Here is a 17,081-nt window from a genome sequence, read left to right on the forward strand (position 1 = left end):
TGTGGGACCGTATCCTATCACTAGCTCTGATAGGATCTGAACTGGTTCTGATCCGATTCACATCAGTCAGCCCTGATACCATCTCTGCTCTGCTTCACTGCTTTCTCTTCACAGTAAAAGTTTAATGTTCACCTGTCCGGACCAGATCCCGGATCAGAACCAGAACCCAGACCGAACCAGGTTTTATTTAGGGGCGCTGGTCAGCAGCCCCCCCCCCTGCAGTGTCTGATCTCTGGCAGCGCTGTGACAGTGTGGGAAGTGGGCGGGGCCTCCAGGTGAGCGGCTCATACCTGCAGCAGGTGTGTCTGGGAGTGGACCGGTTGGGATAATAGCTGCGGCTCAGACACGTCTGGTTCTGAACCCGGCAGGATGGCCTCTGATTATAACCCCTACTGTAAGGTAAGGAGCCTCTGACGGGTGGCGGGGTCAAAGTTCACTTACCATCACATTACGCAAGCGGGCTGATAACAGCTGGGTCACTCAGGAGTTCTGCTGTGGGGAATATTCACTGTCTGTTTAAACTCCAGTCCTCTGCAGGTTTTAGATGAGCCACAGGTAAAAACACTGGAATGAAACGGCTTCACCTCCTCCAGGTCTCCAGAGCCTTAATGACCTGATCATTATGGTGGTGCAGCAGAGGAACATCTAACAGGTTCAGGGCAGGACTGGAGTTTACACCTGTGGTTTAAATGATCGGATTTTATCGTCTGGCTGTGACGTAATGCGTTAGCTTGACCGAGAATGGAGCTAGCTAAGAAGCTACGCTGTAAACAAACGATAAAATGTCCCAAACATCCCCTTAACTGCTCAATATGGCAGTCTGGTCAACACCGACTGAACGGCTTTGTTCACTATTATTATTATTATTATTATTATTATTATTATTATTATTATTATTATTATTATTATTACTTCCTCAGAAGCTGTTATTGCTAAAACTACAGACAGAGTCGTTCTTCATCGTTCTCCTCTTTCTGTTGTGTGATTGGAGGAATTCAAATCAATGGGAGAAATCTCAGACTGCGCTGTGAAGTGAGGTTAGAATCCAGAGTTAAGCCCCGCAGGCCAGAATGGTTCAGGTTCTGATCGGTTCTGATCGGTTCTGATCACAGGTTTGGTGTTTGCTATGTGCCACATAGTCTGGATGAGAACCTCCTGCTCTGAATGTAAAATCTCTCTGAACTCACAGTAAACTCATCAATGTCCTCCGTCATGACGGCCGCCATCATTTTCAAATTTCAATTCAACAAGATAATTAATGATGAGTTTGCATCTTAATGATTTAATGACATATTTCTAAATTGGATATTAAAAGAATTAGGTAAACACTTAATCAATGATTTAATAATATCGTTATTTACAGCCCTAGACACTATCTGTTTAATTTTATTTTATTGTGATAATTTTTAAAAATTATTTTAAAAAATAAAATAATTTTGTTTTTGAAAACACCCATGAATCTACGTCTGCTAACAGCAACGGTGAAGCTGCTCCTCTCGGCCACTGGGGGTTAAATTTTGCCTCCAAACAATCTGATTGGACGCTGGAAAAAACTATTGTTATGTTGAAGTTGTGCTAAAAGGCGTTAGCTCTTCAGCAAAGCTATTCAAGCCTAAAATAGCACCTCAATGCTACACATGTAGCAGCTAATGTCAGCATCCACAGGTCACATTTCTAACGAAGCTCCATCAGAGAAACTCTGGACAGATGAACTCTGCTCCAATCTGATGAAGAACCTGAAGATTAAAATCTAGAAACGTCTGTCATGTTTAAATGGCTTTTTATTCAATAATTTAGTAGCAAAAAAGATTTTTGAATTGAAAATGTTGCATATTTGGTGATAGTTTTTGATTAAAATGTGATTTATTACAGACCCTGAACTGAACTGTATTAAGAATTGAAGCCATTCCCACTACTAGTTCACTTAGTTTTGTCCCTTTTGGCCCTCCATACAAGCCGTGTCGTCCGTCTGGGTGGAGTGAGGCTTCAGTCACTTGGTGAAGAGTGAAGTTGCTTTTCAGGACAAACCTGAGTGAAACGTCCAGAATTCACTGATGTTCATCAACCTGGAATAATCACAATGAGCAAAAATGAAGCTCCCAAACATCAGGCATCCTTCCTCACTGTGTTTTGGACCCGGTCAGCCCGGTTCTGCCACATTCCTGCTCTTCACCTCTCACTGTTAATTTAACCACAAACAGACGCAGGAATCACAGCAGATCAGACAGACGAGCCGTGGGAATTTATTCATGACAGCTTCCTGTTGGAGACGTTTGGAGACATCAAAGACTGGGGCAGGACCCCCCACTGACAGGACCCCCCACTGACAGGAGCCCCCCACTGACAGGACCCACCACTGGAATTACACTATTATTTAATTAAGATTCATGAGTTGAGTGACATTTTTAGTATTTTTAAAACATTTTATTTGAACAACACCAGGTCATGACTATTAGTTCAAATGTAATAAAAGCCTCCAGCTCCCGTTTTTAACCTCTGACCCCACAGACTGATCCCGCGACCCCTGCGGGTCCCCGAGCCTCCGCTTGAACCACTGCCCCATGTCTCTGCGCGTGCCCGTGAGTGCTTCCACATTTGCGCGTGCCTTCGGTAGAAACCTGGCTGGGATCCAGGAAACAGCCAATCAGAGGGCTCCTGGCGGAAAACACGGCGGTCAGGAAGAACCGGTCCGGACGGATTCGGTTCAGCACCTGCTGGCGCTCCTGGTTGTATTCCCGGCTCGGTTCCGGTTCGTCTGGGCCGCATTACCGTCTGACCCGGAGAAAGAGGCGGTACCGACGGACAGCGGGAGGCAGCACCTGAGCCGATCCCGACAAAGTGAACGAAACTCCGGCGGACACCTGCTGGTGCTGGCCGAATCGGAACCGGGGCGCCCCGCAGCGGGTCCAGAACCGATCCGGATCAGAGGGACTCAGTGGACTCCTGATGGGGGTCAGAGGGCACTTCTAGACGGATTACGGGTCTAGGAGGAAGAATGTCTGTGAACGAGCTGTTCACCAAGGTGAGTCCAGTTTACCTGTCGCACACCTGCCGTCCAGAACTCCGTCCAGCTTCTGACCCGTTCTGGGTCAGCAGAGCGGCTCTATCCGGGTCCGGTTCGGTCCGCTGGAACCGAACGTCATGGAGTTTCTGCGGGTTTTTACGGCTGTGGTCCACCTGTTGCTGCCGGAGGCTGGAAGCGCCTCAGGTTGGTGGGAACGGGACGGAGAGGCAGGAAGAAGGCGGAAAACAGGAAAACTGCGGCGATGTGGCGCTTCATCTGGGAGCCGAACCCAACAGGAGGGTCAGCAGAGTTCGGATGGGTTCTGAAGGTCAAAGTTCACCTCTTAAGATTTACACATTGTCCAGGTTAGTTTAAACACTGTTGATGTTGAGGATAGTTCTGCGGCAGAGACAGAACAAAGGGATTAAAAAGAAAAGCCATAGAGATGTGGGGCTTCCCGTGGTACCCGGATGTAGGAGGACGGCTCGGAAAGTTCTGATCAGTTCACAGGTTCCGAGTTAACCCCACCAAACTGGACCTGTCTGCGGTTCTGGTTAAATTCGTCTGTTTTCCAATGGAATTCTGAATGAGCCAGAGCTGAATCCCTGGAGTGGAACAGAACCTCTGATCCGGACCGGTTCAGCCGAAGAACTGGGGTTCTGGTTCTGGACCCGGACCAGCTCAAGATGAGGAGGGAGGGCAAGGTCAAGCAGCAGCAGCAGGCGGGAGAAGCAGAAATGAACAAGAACCGGAACCAGAACATAATTTCAGTCATCACCAGAACCAGAACCGACCCAAAGGCTGGTTTTGGTCCAGATGAAGGTTCTGATTGTTTGTGTCAATCAAATGTTTCTGACGCGAAACTTTTTTAGTTCTGGAGGAGATGATGTTCTGGTTCTGGTCCAGAAGGTCTCCCTGCTGACATCAGCAGTAAAGGGGCGGGGCTAAGGGTTCTGCAGGATAATCCGGACAGAACCCCTGGAGCCCAGTTAATCCCACAGATTATGTCTGTCTGGTTTCTGGTTCTGATCCAGTTCTCATCAGACCCGTCTCATCTGAGGTTCTGGTTCCGTCTGGTCTGGGTCAACCATATCAACAGATCCAGTTCCTGGTTCCCCTTGGTATTGTTGCCGCTTCACACTGGGTTTGGACCCAGACCGGGTCGGACCAGAACCTCTGCAGGTCTCTGTTGGTTCTGGTTCCAGCAGGGAACCTCTGGGTCCGGATGGTAATGCTCACCCGGCCTCCTTCCAGTTGGATCTGGTTCTGACCCGGTAGACCTGCAGTCTGAGGGTTCTGTTGCCTTTAGCAACCATCCAGCAGCCATGTTTCTCTCTGCAGGTCCATCAGAACCAACCCTCTGTCAGAACCTGTCCTGGTCTTTCACTGAGATCTGGATCAGAACCAGCTGCAGGTGTTGACCTGCTTCTGGTTCTGGTTCTGTGCTGCAGGCGTGCCTGTCTGTGACCTTTGACCTCTGCTGCTCAGATCAAAGTTCCTCGCCCGGCGCGCCCAGGGCTGCCGTCACCATGGCGACGCAGCAGGGGGTGGAGTTTGAGGGTGGAGCGGCTGGGTCGGGTTTCAGTCAGAACCAGAACCTTCTGGAGGTCTAGTCCAATCCTCCTGCCTGCTTCCTCAGCTGCTGACCTTTGACCTTTGACCTGGAAGGAAAAGGTTTTTGTTAACATCTGAATAGTGTGGTGAATAGGTAGTTTTCTGCTCAGGCTGCAGGCCTGCTGGATGGAAAGCAGCTCAGGTCTGGGCTTTGACTAGGCCATTGTAACCTTGAATCTGATCTGAGCCTCCACCCAGCATGATGCTGCCACCACCATGTTTGGTGTCTCCTCTCCAGTCAGACCTGAGCGCTTGTCTCTCTGCAGCTCTTCCAGAACCGCTGCAGACTGACACCCCGAAATAAAACAAAGCAGCCGAGTCAAGAAACATGCCACACTTTTCAGATTATAGCTGCAGAAAATGTTAAACTGATTTATTTTCCTAATTTCAGTTCACACAAAATAATTTAAGGGATGTAAATACACACACACACACATGCACACCTACACACACACACACAGTTACACACACACACACACAGTTAAACATAGCTGATAAAAGGGAAACCTCCATGTTTACCATCCAGCCTCTCCCTCTGTGTCAGGAGGAAATGTGTGTGTGTGTGTGTGTGTGTGTGTGTGTGTGTGTGTGTGTGTGTGTGTGTTTCCTGCTGAGAGCTGCTGGCGGCACGCTGCTCTCTGATTGGCTGCTGCCTCGGTGTGTCCCAGATAAACAGGCTCTTATTGTCCCCAGGCCTCTGATTGGCCGAATCGCAGTGTGACCCAGCAGAACCAGAACCTCAGATGCTCCAGAGCTGGGCTGTGATTGGCTCCTGTGGATCATGTGACCACAGGTGACTCACCTGCATGTAAACATGATGGAAATGAGCGGCGGCACATTTACATGCTGATGTCACTTCCTGTGGTCTTGGTTGCCTTGGCAACAGCAGCCGGTCCGGTTCAGCAGAACTTTGGACCAGTAAGATTCAACAGGTTCTCTGGTTCTGACCCGGTTTGCTGTTTGCATCGGATCAGAACCGTTACTGGGTCGGAGGGGTTCAGAACCGGACCGCTGTTCCCCGCTCCTGGTTCTGGTTCTGGATCAGATCTGGATCAGAACCTTCCTGGTTCTGGGTCAGGAAGTTGGTTCTGACCCGGCTGGGCTCAGCAGGGAGAGCTGGACCCGTTGCATTGTGGGATGTGTAGTTCTGTGCTGCCCGGCCCGGTTCTGACCTGTGGAGCTGAAGCTTCCAGCCTGTATGTAAACATGTGGACCTCCATCAGAACCGCTGACCCGATTAGCCGGAGCCAATTTGATCTGCTGAAACTCATCGACACTCAGAGGTTCTGTCAGGGCCCGGATCAGAACCAGACGATCGCATCAGAACAGCTCATCATCATCCGGATGTTCTGATCCAATGAGCATCTGATCAGAACTTCTGGTTCTGATCCAGCTGAGGCTGTGGAACCAGAACCATTCTGGGATCAGATCAGTGTGTTACCGCTGGCAACCGTCAAGCTAGAATTCTCCAGAACCAGAACACATCCCGGATCTTCTGGATCTTCTGGGCCAGGAGTCCAAAAGAATCAGAACCAAACAAACAGAACTTTCTCAAACATTTGGACCCAGAAGCAGAAGGAGACCAGCTGATCAGACATGCAGTAGAACCTGGTGGGTCGGGTCCAGTAGGCCCAGTAGAACCAGTATATTCTCTGGTGTTGATCCCAGTCAGCAGCTGGGAAACTTTCCTTCAGTTTCAACAGGAAGTGCTCCTCCATAGTAAAAGCCCTCAGCTGTTTCACTTCCTGTTTGCACTTCCTGCCTTCCTACTGCAGGCGGTTCTGGTTCTGGTCCAGATCCGCTCCTCTAACATGTGTCTGCTGTAGGTCTGGTTCTGTTTCAGCTGACCCGGTTCTGGTTCTGTTTCAGCTGACCCGGGTCTGGGTCCCGGATCCGGACGATGTGTGGAAAGCTGCAGAAATCACCAGAGACTACAAGGAGGGCGAGGCGGTTCTGCACCTGCAGCTGGAGGACGGGACGGTGAGTGGTTCTGGTACCAAATGATACCACCTGGTACCGTCTGGTACCGTCTGGGCCAGGCATTTGTTCTAACAGAGGTCAGCCATGTTATTGATTATTGATGATGATCAGCTGCTTTGTTAATCATAATAAATCAGGATCACAGGGTACTGATGAGTCAAGATGGCGGCTACTCATGAGGTCAGAGGTCAGAGAGACGTCGTATTTCAGATCTGTAAATGTGGTTGAAAACAGGAGGAAAGTTCTGGAAGCGAGCGGATCCAGAATCCTCTGGACTCTCCGGAGGTTTCCTGGAAGCTAACGAGTTAGCTAACGAGTTAGCATCCTTTATTCTGACAAGCTGGAAAATAAATGACTCATTCAGTCGTATTAATCAGTCACTGACAATTAATCCAGTAATCGATTCATCTGATTAATCATTTCATCCCTGTATGATCAGGACCCAGTAGGATCCAGTGGGATCCAGTAGGACTCAGTGGGACCCAGTAGGACTCAGTGGGACCCAGAAGGATCCAGTGGGATCCAGTAGAATCCAGTGGGACCCAGTAGGACTCAGTAGGACTCAGTGGGACCCAGTAGGACTCAGTAGGACTCAGTGGGACCCAGTAGGATTCAGTGGGACCCAGTAGGACTCAGTGTGACCCAGTGGGATCCAGTAGGACTCAGTGGGATCCAGTAGGACTCAGTGGGACCCAGTAGGATCCCGTCTTCATCAAACTGTTCAGACGCCCGGAGCTCACCGGCTCTCTGATTGGCTGCTCTGATCTGAAGCAGTTTTCCTTTTATGGGCGTCAGACTCTAAATGTATTCAAATCAGAGCCGAGCTTTTGACCCGACTCTGTGGCGTCTGACGTTTGATGTGTTGCTTCCAGGATCTGTCATTTCAGCTCATTTCAACCTTGTTAAATAATAATGGCTCCTCTGTGTTCGGTCATCCTCGTAGTTATTCTGTCCTGACAGCTGCAGCCGTTAAACCATGAAGGAAGAAAGTTTTTATTGTTTTATGACTTGTTGATTTTCAGCTGCGGTGACGCCCAGTTCAGAGGAAATAAATCAGTTCCTCCGTCTTTATCTCAGTTTAGGTCAAACATGTTTTAGTATTTAGCTCAGGACAGAAATATGGGACACCAAGCAGAAACAGCTCCAACATGGCTGCTCTGGGTTCTGACTGTGTTGTGTTCTGGTCCAGCCCCTGGAGTACCAGGTGGGTCCGAAGGCCAACGCTCTGCCGTTCCTCAGGAATCCCGACATCCTGGTGGGGGAGAACGACCTGACGGCTCTCAGCTACCTTCATGAACCCGCCGTGCTGCACAACCTGAGGGTCCGCTTCCTGGAGTCCAACAACATCTACACCTACTGCGGTCAGTCCGCCCAGAACCAAAACCTTTCTGACCCACCTGGCCACTTTCATCACACTTTATCGTTTCCTCTAAACATCTTTCATTATAAATAATGTTTTCATAAATCAAATTTCTAAATATTTTCTTAAAGTTCCTACCCTGTTGTGTTTCACTCTTTAATGTGATGGCTCCCTCGTTATTTATCATGTAATTACAGTGAACCCTCAGTATTCATGGTGGTCAGGGATACAGGTGGCAGCTAGCAGCTAAAATACCTGAACTCCCTCTAAAAATATTCTATTTTAATAGAAATATCAAATGTTCGTTAATATGCAGAGTAGAAACCATCTTGGCTCCACAGCAGAAGCTAATGTCTACAGTCTTTCTGATCTCTGCTGCTGGGGGTTCAGCCAATCAGAACCAAGGAAAGGGAATGGAACTCCTGGATTGGCTGCAGTCACCAGCCAGTAGTGCATCAGCTAGCATTGCCTCTGGGCCTTTTGTTTTCTTTTCATTGAATAATCTGGAGATCCAAAGAAGCTCAAATACACAAAGGTTCATGGTAAAACTTTCTGATCACACGTTGAAGCTCCGCCCCCTGCAGTCCTTGGCTTTAAAACTGGAGTTTTTCTGCAGACTCCAACATGCTCTGTGTGTTTGGTGCGGACTCTGCCAGCGTTTGCATTTCTCCTGACAAATTTCTTAATTCCCACAATGTCAGCCATGGTGTCAGCAGATGAGAACGAGCTCATTGGCCTTTAAGAAACAGAAGGATGGAAGAGAAAGGATGCGGTTCACTGGTGAAGGACATGAAGACAAAGGACAGCGACCAACATTTGAAAACCAGAAAGTTTGATAAGCCATTTGGGCGCCCAGCCTCGTCTGCCATCCACAGGGTGTAGTTACCACGCTGTGGCTGGTTGCTTAGCAACATGCTCTACATTATCACCTCTGTGTTGCAAACAAAACAGTGATTCTGTGCCACACTGAGTATGCAGTCGTTACGACTTTAGCATGGACGTCCGGTGGAGTGAAGGCAGTGAGGGAACCTTAACGTCATTTCTATCAGATCGCTAACGGCTCATATGGCCTCAGCTTCCTCCAGAAGATGTTTCTCCTTAATGATGTCTCTGGGTTCCAGGTATCGTCCTGGTGGCTATCAACCCGTATGAGCAGCTGCAGATCTACGGGGAGGAGGTGATCACCGCCTACAGCGGTCAGAACATGGGGGACATGGATCCTCACATCTTCGCCGTGGCCGAGGAGGCGTACAAACAGATGGCCAGGTACGCCTGAGGCTGAAGCACCTCCAGGTTCAAGGCCTCACAAATTTCTCTGAGTGAAACAGAATAAATCTGGTCACATGAACACCTTTGCCTTATTTACATTAGAGATGAGAAGAACCAGTCAATCATTGTGAGCGGAGAATCTGGAGCAGGAAAGACTGTTTCGGCAAAGTACGCCATGAGATACTTTGCCACGGTGGGTGGCTCCTCCAGCGACGCCAACGTGGAGGAGAAGGTTCTGGCCTCCAACCCCATCATGGAGGTCAGAGATGTTCAGCTCCATCTACAGAACCAGACATGAGCCAGTTTACTCTGGAGTTGCTTCTATGCCGATGAGACTGTCTTTAAGACATAGCAAAGATGTAACAGCTAATGTCTTCCTCCCAACTAACTTTCCCTTCAGGCCATCGGGAACGCCAAAACCACCCGAAACGACAACAGCAGCCGCTTCGGCAAGTACATCCAGATCGGCTTCAGCAGACATTACCACATCATTGGAGCCAACATGAGGACCTACCTGCTGGAGAAGTCCCGCGTCGTCTTCCAGGTGAGTTCTTCTCCCTGCAGCGCCCCCTGCTGCCGGTCCACTGCTGCTGCTTGAAGGTCTATCGTCTCTTCTCCAGGCTGAAGACGAGAGGAACTACCACATCTTCTACCAGCTATGCGCCTCAGCCAGCCTGCCAGAGTTCAAAGACCTCAGTCTCAGTGAGTCTGAACGCCAGAGACATCCAGGTCTTCATCAGAGGAGTCTGCAGCTGCTGATTTCTCTCATGTTCCCTCAGTGAGTGCAGAAGACTTCACCTACACGTCTCTAGGAGAGAACATCTTCATCGAGGGAGTTAACGATGCCAACGACTTCAAGAAGACCAGAGAGGCTTTCACACTGCTGGGTAAGATGTCTCTTCAGCAGGAGGAGTGTGAAGGGTGAACTGTGTGTGTGCGTGAACTCTCTTTGTGTGTGTGCAGGCATAAAGGAGAGCAGTCAGAGCAGCATCTTTAAGATCATGGCCTCCATCCTTCACCTTGGCAACGTGGAGATAGTCTCTGAGCGGGACGGAGAGTCCTGCCACGTCACAGTACGTCCCCCAGCAGATCGGAGACTCTTCGGGGTTCTGTCGGTGCTCTGACTTGGTTCTGTTTGTGCCGCAGAGAAACGACGTCCACCTGCAGCACTTCTGCAGACTGCTGGGTGTGGAGCTGAAGCAGATGGACCACTGGCTCTGCCACCGAAAGCTGGCCACTGCCTCAGAGACGTTTGTGAAGACCATGTCCTGCCAGCAGGCCGTCAACGCCCGCGACGCCCTCGCCAAGCACATCTACGCCCGGCTCTTTGACTGGATCGTGGAGCACATCAACAAGGCGCTGCACACCTCCACCAAGCAGCACTCCTTCATCGGGGTTCTGGACATCTATGGGTGCGCGGCGAGCTGGAAGAGCGCCCCCCAGTGGCGGTTCCACGTCATGTTAACGCTGTCCGTGTTCCTGCAGGTTCGAGACATTCGAGGTGAACAGCTTTGAGCAGTTCTGCATAAACTACGCCAACGAGAAGCTGCAGCAGCAGTTCAACTCGGTGAGTTCTGCAGGACCGACCCAGTCAGAGAGCCCTGGCCGTGTTTCTCACTGTCCTGCTGTCCGTGTCCACAGCATGTCTTCAAACTGGAGCAGGACGAGTACATGAAGGAGGACATTCCCTGGACACTCATCGACTTCTACGACAACCAGCCCTGCATCGACCTGATCGAGGCCCGGCTCGGCATCCTGGACCTGCTGGACGAGGAGTGCAAGGTAACCACCTGGTTCTTTCTGCTGGTTCCGGCTTCCGTCCTGACTGAGGTTCACTGCTGGAGACGCAGATTTCTGAGGGAACAGAACGAGGTTCTTCTTCACCTGGACTCTAACTGGACTCTGTTCTTCAGGTTCCAAAGGGAACGGATCAGAACTGGGCCCAGAAGCTCTACAAGCAGCACTCCAGCAGCGGACACTTCCAGAAACCCAGAATGTCCAACACGTCCTTCATCATCATCCACTTCGCTGACAAGGTGAGCAGAACCGGGCCGGCTGCTGGGTCCACAGAACCGACTACAGGGAACTTCACAGTCCAGACGAGTTGGAGTGGGACAAACTTAGAACTCGGATCAGAACCACAGTATTCGTCATACATAGAGTGGAATATGTAGCTTTCGTTTCCTGATGGTTCTGGTGCTTCTCGCTCACAGAGAATGAAAACCCAACATTTAGAATCTCAGACAAATATGTAGTGGGACATTTCTCCAGCAGAGGGCAGTGTGACTCAGGTTCTGATTGGACTTCAAGGTTTTTGTCTCCTCTGCTCCCTCCTGATTGGCTGAATCCCGCAGGTGGAGTATCAGTGCGAAGGCTTCCTGGAGAAGAACAGAGACACCGTCTATGAGGAGCAGATCAACATCCTGAAGGCCAGCGAGGTAGGAACCAGAACCAAAGGCAGGTTCTGACTGATCCGAGCCCAGTTTGGACCGCTCTTCTTCCTGTTTCCTCCCAGTTTCAGCTGGTTGCTGATCTGTTCCAAGACAAGAGCGACGCTCCGCCCTCCAAATCCTCCAAGGTGAACGTCCGCTCCCTGAAAACGGTTCCCAAAGTCCCCAACAAGGAGCACAGGAAGACCGTGGGACACCAGGTGAGTCCGGTTCTGGTTCTGCACCGACATTCTCTCAAGGTTCTGGTTCTGAAGGTTGGTTCTGTTTCAGTTCCGCTCGTCGCTCCACCTCCTGATGGACACCCTGAACGCCACGACGCCGCACTACGTACGCTGTATCAAGCCGAACGACTTGAAGGAGGCCTTCTCGTGAGTCTGTGTTCTTACCGAACTGCCCCGGTCCAGAACCAGCAGGATGGTTCTGGATGGGTCTGACCAGAACCATCCTGCTGGTTCTGGTCCAGCAGGATGGTTCTGGTCAGACCCATCCAGAACCAGCAGGGTGGTTCTGATCAGATCTGACCAGGCTACAGAGCTACTGGGGGAAAACTGTTGAGAGAATAAAGATAAATGTGATTGCTTCATGCAGCAGGTATCAGATGGGTTCAACAGAACCAGTTTAAACAGAACCAGGTTCAACAGAACCGTGTCCACCCGAACAGAACTTTCTGTGAGTCAGTGATTCTGAGTGACTTGGTACTGGCTATAAGTTCCTGGTGTTTGAACCTTGAACTAGGCTGAGAGGTTCTGTGATTCTGGTCAGCTTCATGTTCAGAACCAGAACCAGTGATCCTGCGGTGCTCTCAGAGCCCTCAGGGGTTAAACCGCTCCGGTTCTGTCCGGGTTCTGCTCTGCAGTTGATAAACATCGCTGAGGAATGCGATCTGAGCGTCAGAACTAATCTAATTTGGGTCACATGTTTTGGGTCGGGCCGGACTCTCAGCAGTCAGTCGGCCGGTTCCAGCAGCTGTAGAGGTTCTGCTGGGTTCTGCTGATGTCCCACAAGAAGATGAGGTGAAGTTCTGACCCGACCCGACTGAGAATCCTGATTGGGCTGCGGTTTTAACGTGTGTGTGTGTGTGTGTCTGTGTGTGTGTGTGTGTGTGTCTGTGTGTGTGTGTGTGTGTGTGTGTGCATGCGTGCAGGTTTGACTCCCGGCGGGCTGTGCAGCAGCTCCGGGCCTGCGGGGTTCTGGAGACGATCCGGATCAGCGCCGCCGGATACCCGTCCAGGTGAGGAGCATCTTCATCACCGTTAACTCAGCCTGCTGTGGGTCATGTGACTGCCAGGTAATCTGGAGTGTGTGTGTGTGCATGTGCGTGTGTGTGCAGGTGGACCTACCCCGACTTCTTCAGCCGGTACCGGGTTCTGATGAAGAAGTCGGACCTGACGTCAGCAGACAAGAAGCAGGTGTGCAAGAACCTGCTGGAGACGCTGATCAAGGTGAGACATGGCTCAGATGAAAACAGACTGCTGCTGGACCCGACCCGTTCAGAACCTCAACATCTGGGTCTGAATCACCCAGAACCAAGAGGTTCTCCAAATACCTGGAACCAGAAACATCTCAGGTCCAAAGGTTCTGTTTGGGTTCATCAGGTTCTGTTCAGTCAGGTTAAGCAGAGATGGAGCAGGTCTCTTATTGGAACATCTCTTTGGTTCTGGGTCGGTACTGACCCGCTCTGTCTGTCCTCCCACCAGGAACCTGACATGTTCCAGTTTGGGAAGACGAAGATCTTCTTCCGGGCCGGCCAGGTAGCCTACCTGGAGAAGCTTCGGACCGATAAATTCCGCTCTGCCTGCATCAAGATCCAGAAGACGGTCCGCGGCTGGCTGCAGAGGATCCGGTACCGCCGGGTCCGCCGGGCTGCCATCGGCCTGCAGAGATACGGCCGAGGTTACCTGGCCCGCAGGTGAGCTGTCCTCCTCGGCCTCTGATTGGTCCAAACAGATTGTGGCGTTGACAGCTGCTGTTCCCGGCAGGTATGCAGAGTTCCTGCGTCAGAACCGGGCCGCCCTGATCTGTCAGAAACAGTACCGTATGGTCCAAGAGCGGAGGAAGTTCCTGAGGATCCGGCGGGCCACGGTCACCATCCAGGCCTACGCCCGAGGCATGTTCACCCGCAGGATCTTCTGGGAGGTACGGAACCGGACACACATCCATACTCCGGGTCAGGATCGGGTCAGAGGCAGCAGGTTCTGTAGGACCGACTGGATCTGTGGAGTAAATTGATGCTTCAGCTTCTCCTTGTTTATTATCTCCTCAAGAGTTCTCAGGTTTCAAACTAACAAAGTGAAATGATTAATCAGGAAATGATCAAAATGTCATCAGCAGCCAAGCAGGAATTATCTGGGATTATGTGCTGTTCCGGAGCTGCCAGGCACAACCAGAACCAGAACCAGGCTCAGGCTCCTATGTGCTCATCCAGAGTTTCAGGCAGCAGAAGTGGGGATTCGAGTCACATGACTTGGACTCCAGTCATTAAAATCAAGACTTGAGACTTGACTTGAAAAAATGCTCAAAGACTCGAACTTGACTTTGACACCATTGACTTTGACTTGAAGCTGTTTACTTGAAAAGACTTGATATTTCACTCAAGTCAAAAATTTAAAAGACATTATAAAGTGGCCGCATTAATTCATTTCACTTATTCCGTATTAACAGGCGCAGACCGTCCCTCTGTTTTTCCACACTCCGTATGTATGTGTGCGTAGCTCAGTAAGCTAATGTGCTCCGTGTTAGCTCAGGAAGGTAATGTGCTCCGTGTTAGCTCAGGAAGCTAATGTGCTCCGTGTTAGCTCAGGAAGCTAATGCGCTCCGTGTAAGCTCAGGAAGCTAATGCGCTCCGTGTTAGCTCAGGAAGGTAATGCGCTCCGTGTTAGCTCAGGAAGGTAATGCGCTCCGTGTTAGCTCAGGAAGGTAATGTGCTCCGTGTTAGCTCAGGAAGCTAATGTGCTCCGTGTTAGCTCAGGAAGCTAATGCGCTCCGTGTTAGCTCAGGAAGCTAATGTGCTCTGTGTTAGCTCAGGAAGCCGGTGGACAGTGAGCGGGGTCCGGATCAGAAAGCAGGTTCTGTACTGAACTCAGGGAAGAGAGTTTCTCTGTCCCATCATAATGATGAACTGGGTCCAGTTCCATCACAGGATGGATGGTGGATTCATAAGGGAAACTGTGTTTTTACCCCCTTTCCCACCCTGCTCCCGTCGTATTTTTCCTTAAATATCCCTCCTCCCCTCACGGCTCTGACGTTAGTTTTACTCCGCCCTCCTCTGACAGCAGCACTGGACAGAGACATTTCCCATATTCTTCTCAAATCCAAAATTTGACAGGTATGGGTGCATTTGAAGACATCTATATTGGGGAAATTATATTGACAATAAATAGTTTACTGCAGTCAGTGCATTAAGTCCACTTTTCTTCAGTTATAACTCTTCAAATGGTGGCGTGATGGTTGTTGCACAGAACCCATCTCCAAGTGCTATAATTTTGCTAGAAAACAAATCAAATCCAGGTAATTTTGCTCTCCTTCAGAAATTGCTGGAACAGTAAAGCGTTGTACAATTGTAAGGATCCTGAAGGAAACGCTGCGGGGCAGTTCTGAGTGTTTCTGGATGGTAATGCAGCTCATTATTTGGTGTCTTGGTTAGTGATTCAGGCAACATGTTTTATCAATACTGAGATGTGAAACTAGCTGTAATTTAACCCACTTGGACTGACAGATATTTATTTTACCATCACATCCAAATTCAAAACCCTGTGCTTTATTTGCAATGAGTGCATTGCGTGTTTGATTTTAAAAAAGAACACATGGTCTATTATTTACATTTAGCATAACTTAAACATTGTTTAAAAAAAAAACGACTCGAAACGACTTGAAATTCCAAGCTGTCGACTTGAGACTTGACTCGGACTTGCAAAGCAGTGACTTGGTCCCACCTGTGTCAGGCAGTGACTGCTGACTCCACTTTTCTCCTTCACTCAGCGCCGTTCTGATGCTGAGCCGGAACATCAGAGAAATGATCCGAGTCCTTCGTTTAGATCAGCTTCTTCTCTGAGATGGCCCAATAATTAGAGTTCTGCTCTGTTGGATCCCCTGCTGGTCGCTGCGCGTACTGCAGCAGCAAACAGTAAACAGGATCATGTGGATGGAACAAAGGCCGGCCGTGTTCTGCTGGGTCAGAACATCCTGGAGGTTCTGGAGGGAAACAAGAAATGTTGCAAAATAAAGATGACGTTTCTACTGCTGAGGATAGAATTTTTTTTTCAGTTTTCTTCAACTGAGCCCAAAGTAAAATAGTAAAATGGTTAACTTTTAACAGAATGATTTCTGTCCTACAGTATTTTAATTTTGATTAAAATATTTAATTCTGCGCTTATTGTTGAGCAGAAAAAATTCCAGTAACTAAAATATCTAAACTATGAAACTCATGACGGCTTTTATTTTCTAGATTTATTCTGAACAGAAAACATCCATGATAATGAGTCTAAAGATGTGACATATTGAGTCTTTTATTTTGAAAGTCTAAATGAATCCCTTGTTGATTGCTAGTTTAGGCTCAGCCTAATCCAGCCTACTAATAACCTGACACATGTTGACTCTTATTTTGAAGGGTAAATGCTTCCCTGTTGATCATTGGTGTTGACCAATAGGAGCTGGAATCTGTCTTCTGTTTATAGCTCCTCCTTAAGCTGGAGGCTTTTATTCTGAAGAAACTCCTGGTGTTTCCATGTTTTGGTGCTGACTGCTGGTTCCTCTGCAGTTCATGCTGCACCACAAGGCCATGCTGATCCAGAAGCACGTGCGCGGCTGGCTGCAGAGGAAGAAGTTCAGGCGGGCGCGCGACGCCGCCATCATCATCCAGTGCGCCTTCAGGAGGATGCAGGCCAAGCGGCAGCTGAAGCAGCTGAAGATCGAGGCTCGTTCTGCTCAGCACCTCAAGAAGCTCAACACGGGCATGGAGAACAAGATCGTCCAACTGCAGAGGAAGATGGACGAGCAGGTACCTGTGCACTGACACGGTTGACCTGGTTGTAACCCAGGTCATTCAGGTCATCCAGGTCATCCAGGTCATTCAGGTCACCCAGGTCATTCAGGTCACCCAGGTCATTCAGGTCATCCAGGTCATTCAGGTCCTCCAGGTCACCCAGGTCATCCAGGTCATTCAGGTCATCCAGGTCATTCAGGTCACTCAGGTCATCCAGGTCACTCAGGTCACCCAGGTCATTCAGGTCATCCAGGTCATTCAGGTCATCCAGGTCATTCAGGCCATTCAGGTCACCCAGGTCATCCAGGTCATTCAGGTCATCCAGGTCATTCAGGTCACTCAGGTCATCCAGGTCATTCAGGTCACTCAGGTCATCCAGGTCATTCAGGTCACTCAGGTCACCCAGGTCATTCAGGTCATCCA

General features: G+C 49.7%; 1 protein-coding gene across 3 annotated transcripts in view; it reads left to right on the forward strand.

The window, feature by feature from the left end:
* The first annotated feature begins 283 nt into the window (after window positions 1–283).
* myo5b (myosin VB) overlaps window positions 284–17,081 on the forward strand; it is a 20,535-nt gene continuing 3,737 nt past the window's right edge. The window contains exons 1-21 of one of the 3 annotated variants that reach the window (XM_016666013.1): window positions 284–399; window positions 6,488–6,598; window positions 7,788–7,959; window positions 9,080–9,224; window positions 9,330–9,486; window positions 9,628–9,771; window positions 9,848–9,929; window positions 10,007–10,114; window positions 10,191–10,300; window positions 10,374–10,639; window positions 10,713–10,794; window positions 10,869–11,009; window positions 11,141–11,263; window positions 11,582–11,665; window positions 11,743–11,877; window positions 11,948–12,045; window positions 12,822–12,908; window positions 13,008–13,119; window positions 13,375–13,586; window positions 13,657–13,813; window positions 16,434–16,673. In XM_016666013.1, the coding sequence (XP_016521499.1) occupies window positions 370–399; window positions 6,488–6,598; window positions 7,788–7,959; window positions 9,080–9,224; window positions 9,330–9,486; window positions 9,628–9,771; window positions 9,848–9,929; window positions 10,007–10,114; window positions 10,191–10,300; window positions 10,374–10,639; window positions 10,713–10,794; window positions 10,869–11,009; window positions 11,141–11,263; window positions 11,582–11,665; window positions 11,743–11,877; window positions 11,948–12,045; window positions 12,822–12,908; window positions 13,008–13,119; window positions 13,375–13,586; window positions 13,657–13,813; window positions 16,434–16,673 (2,796 nt within the window). In that variant the 5' untranslated portion in view covers window positions 284–369. Of the gene's footprint in view, window positions 400–2,620; window positions 3,023–6,487; window positions 6,599–7,787; window positions 7,960–9,079; window positions 9,225–9,329; window positions 9,487–9,627; window positions 9,772–9,847; window positions 9,930–10,006; window positions 10,115–10,190; window positions 10,301–10,373; window positions 10,640–10,712; window positions 10,795–10,868; window positions 11,010–11,140; window positions 11,264–11,581; window positions 11,666–11,742; window positions 11,878–11,947; window positions 12,046–12,821; window positions 12,909–13,007; window positions 13,120–13,374; window positions 13,587–13,656; window positions 13,814–16,433; window positions 16,674–17,081 lie in introns of those variants that run through there. The other 2 variants (XM_007541980.2, XM_016666014.1) reach the window with 2 other exon arrangements.

Source organism: Poecilia formosa, unplaced genomic scaffold (genome assembly GCF_000485575.1).
Source record: "Poecilia formosa unplaced genomic scaffold, Poecilia_formosa-5.1.2 Scaffold646, whole genome shotgun sequence".
NCBI classification, from domain to species: domain Eukaryota; kingdom Metazoa; phylum Chordata; class Actinopteri; order Cyprinodontiformes; family Poeciliidae; genus Poecilia; species Poecilia formosa.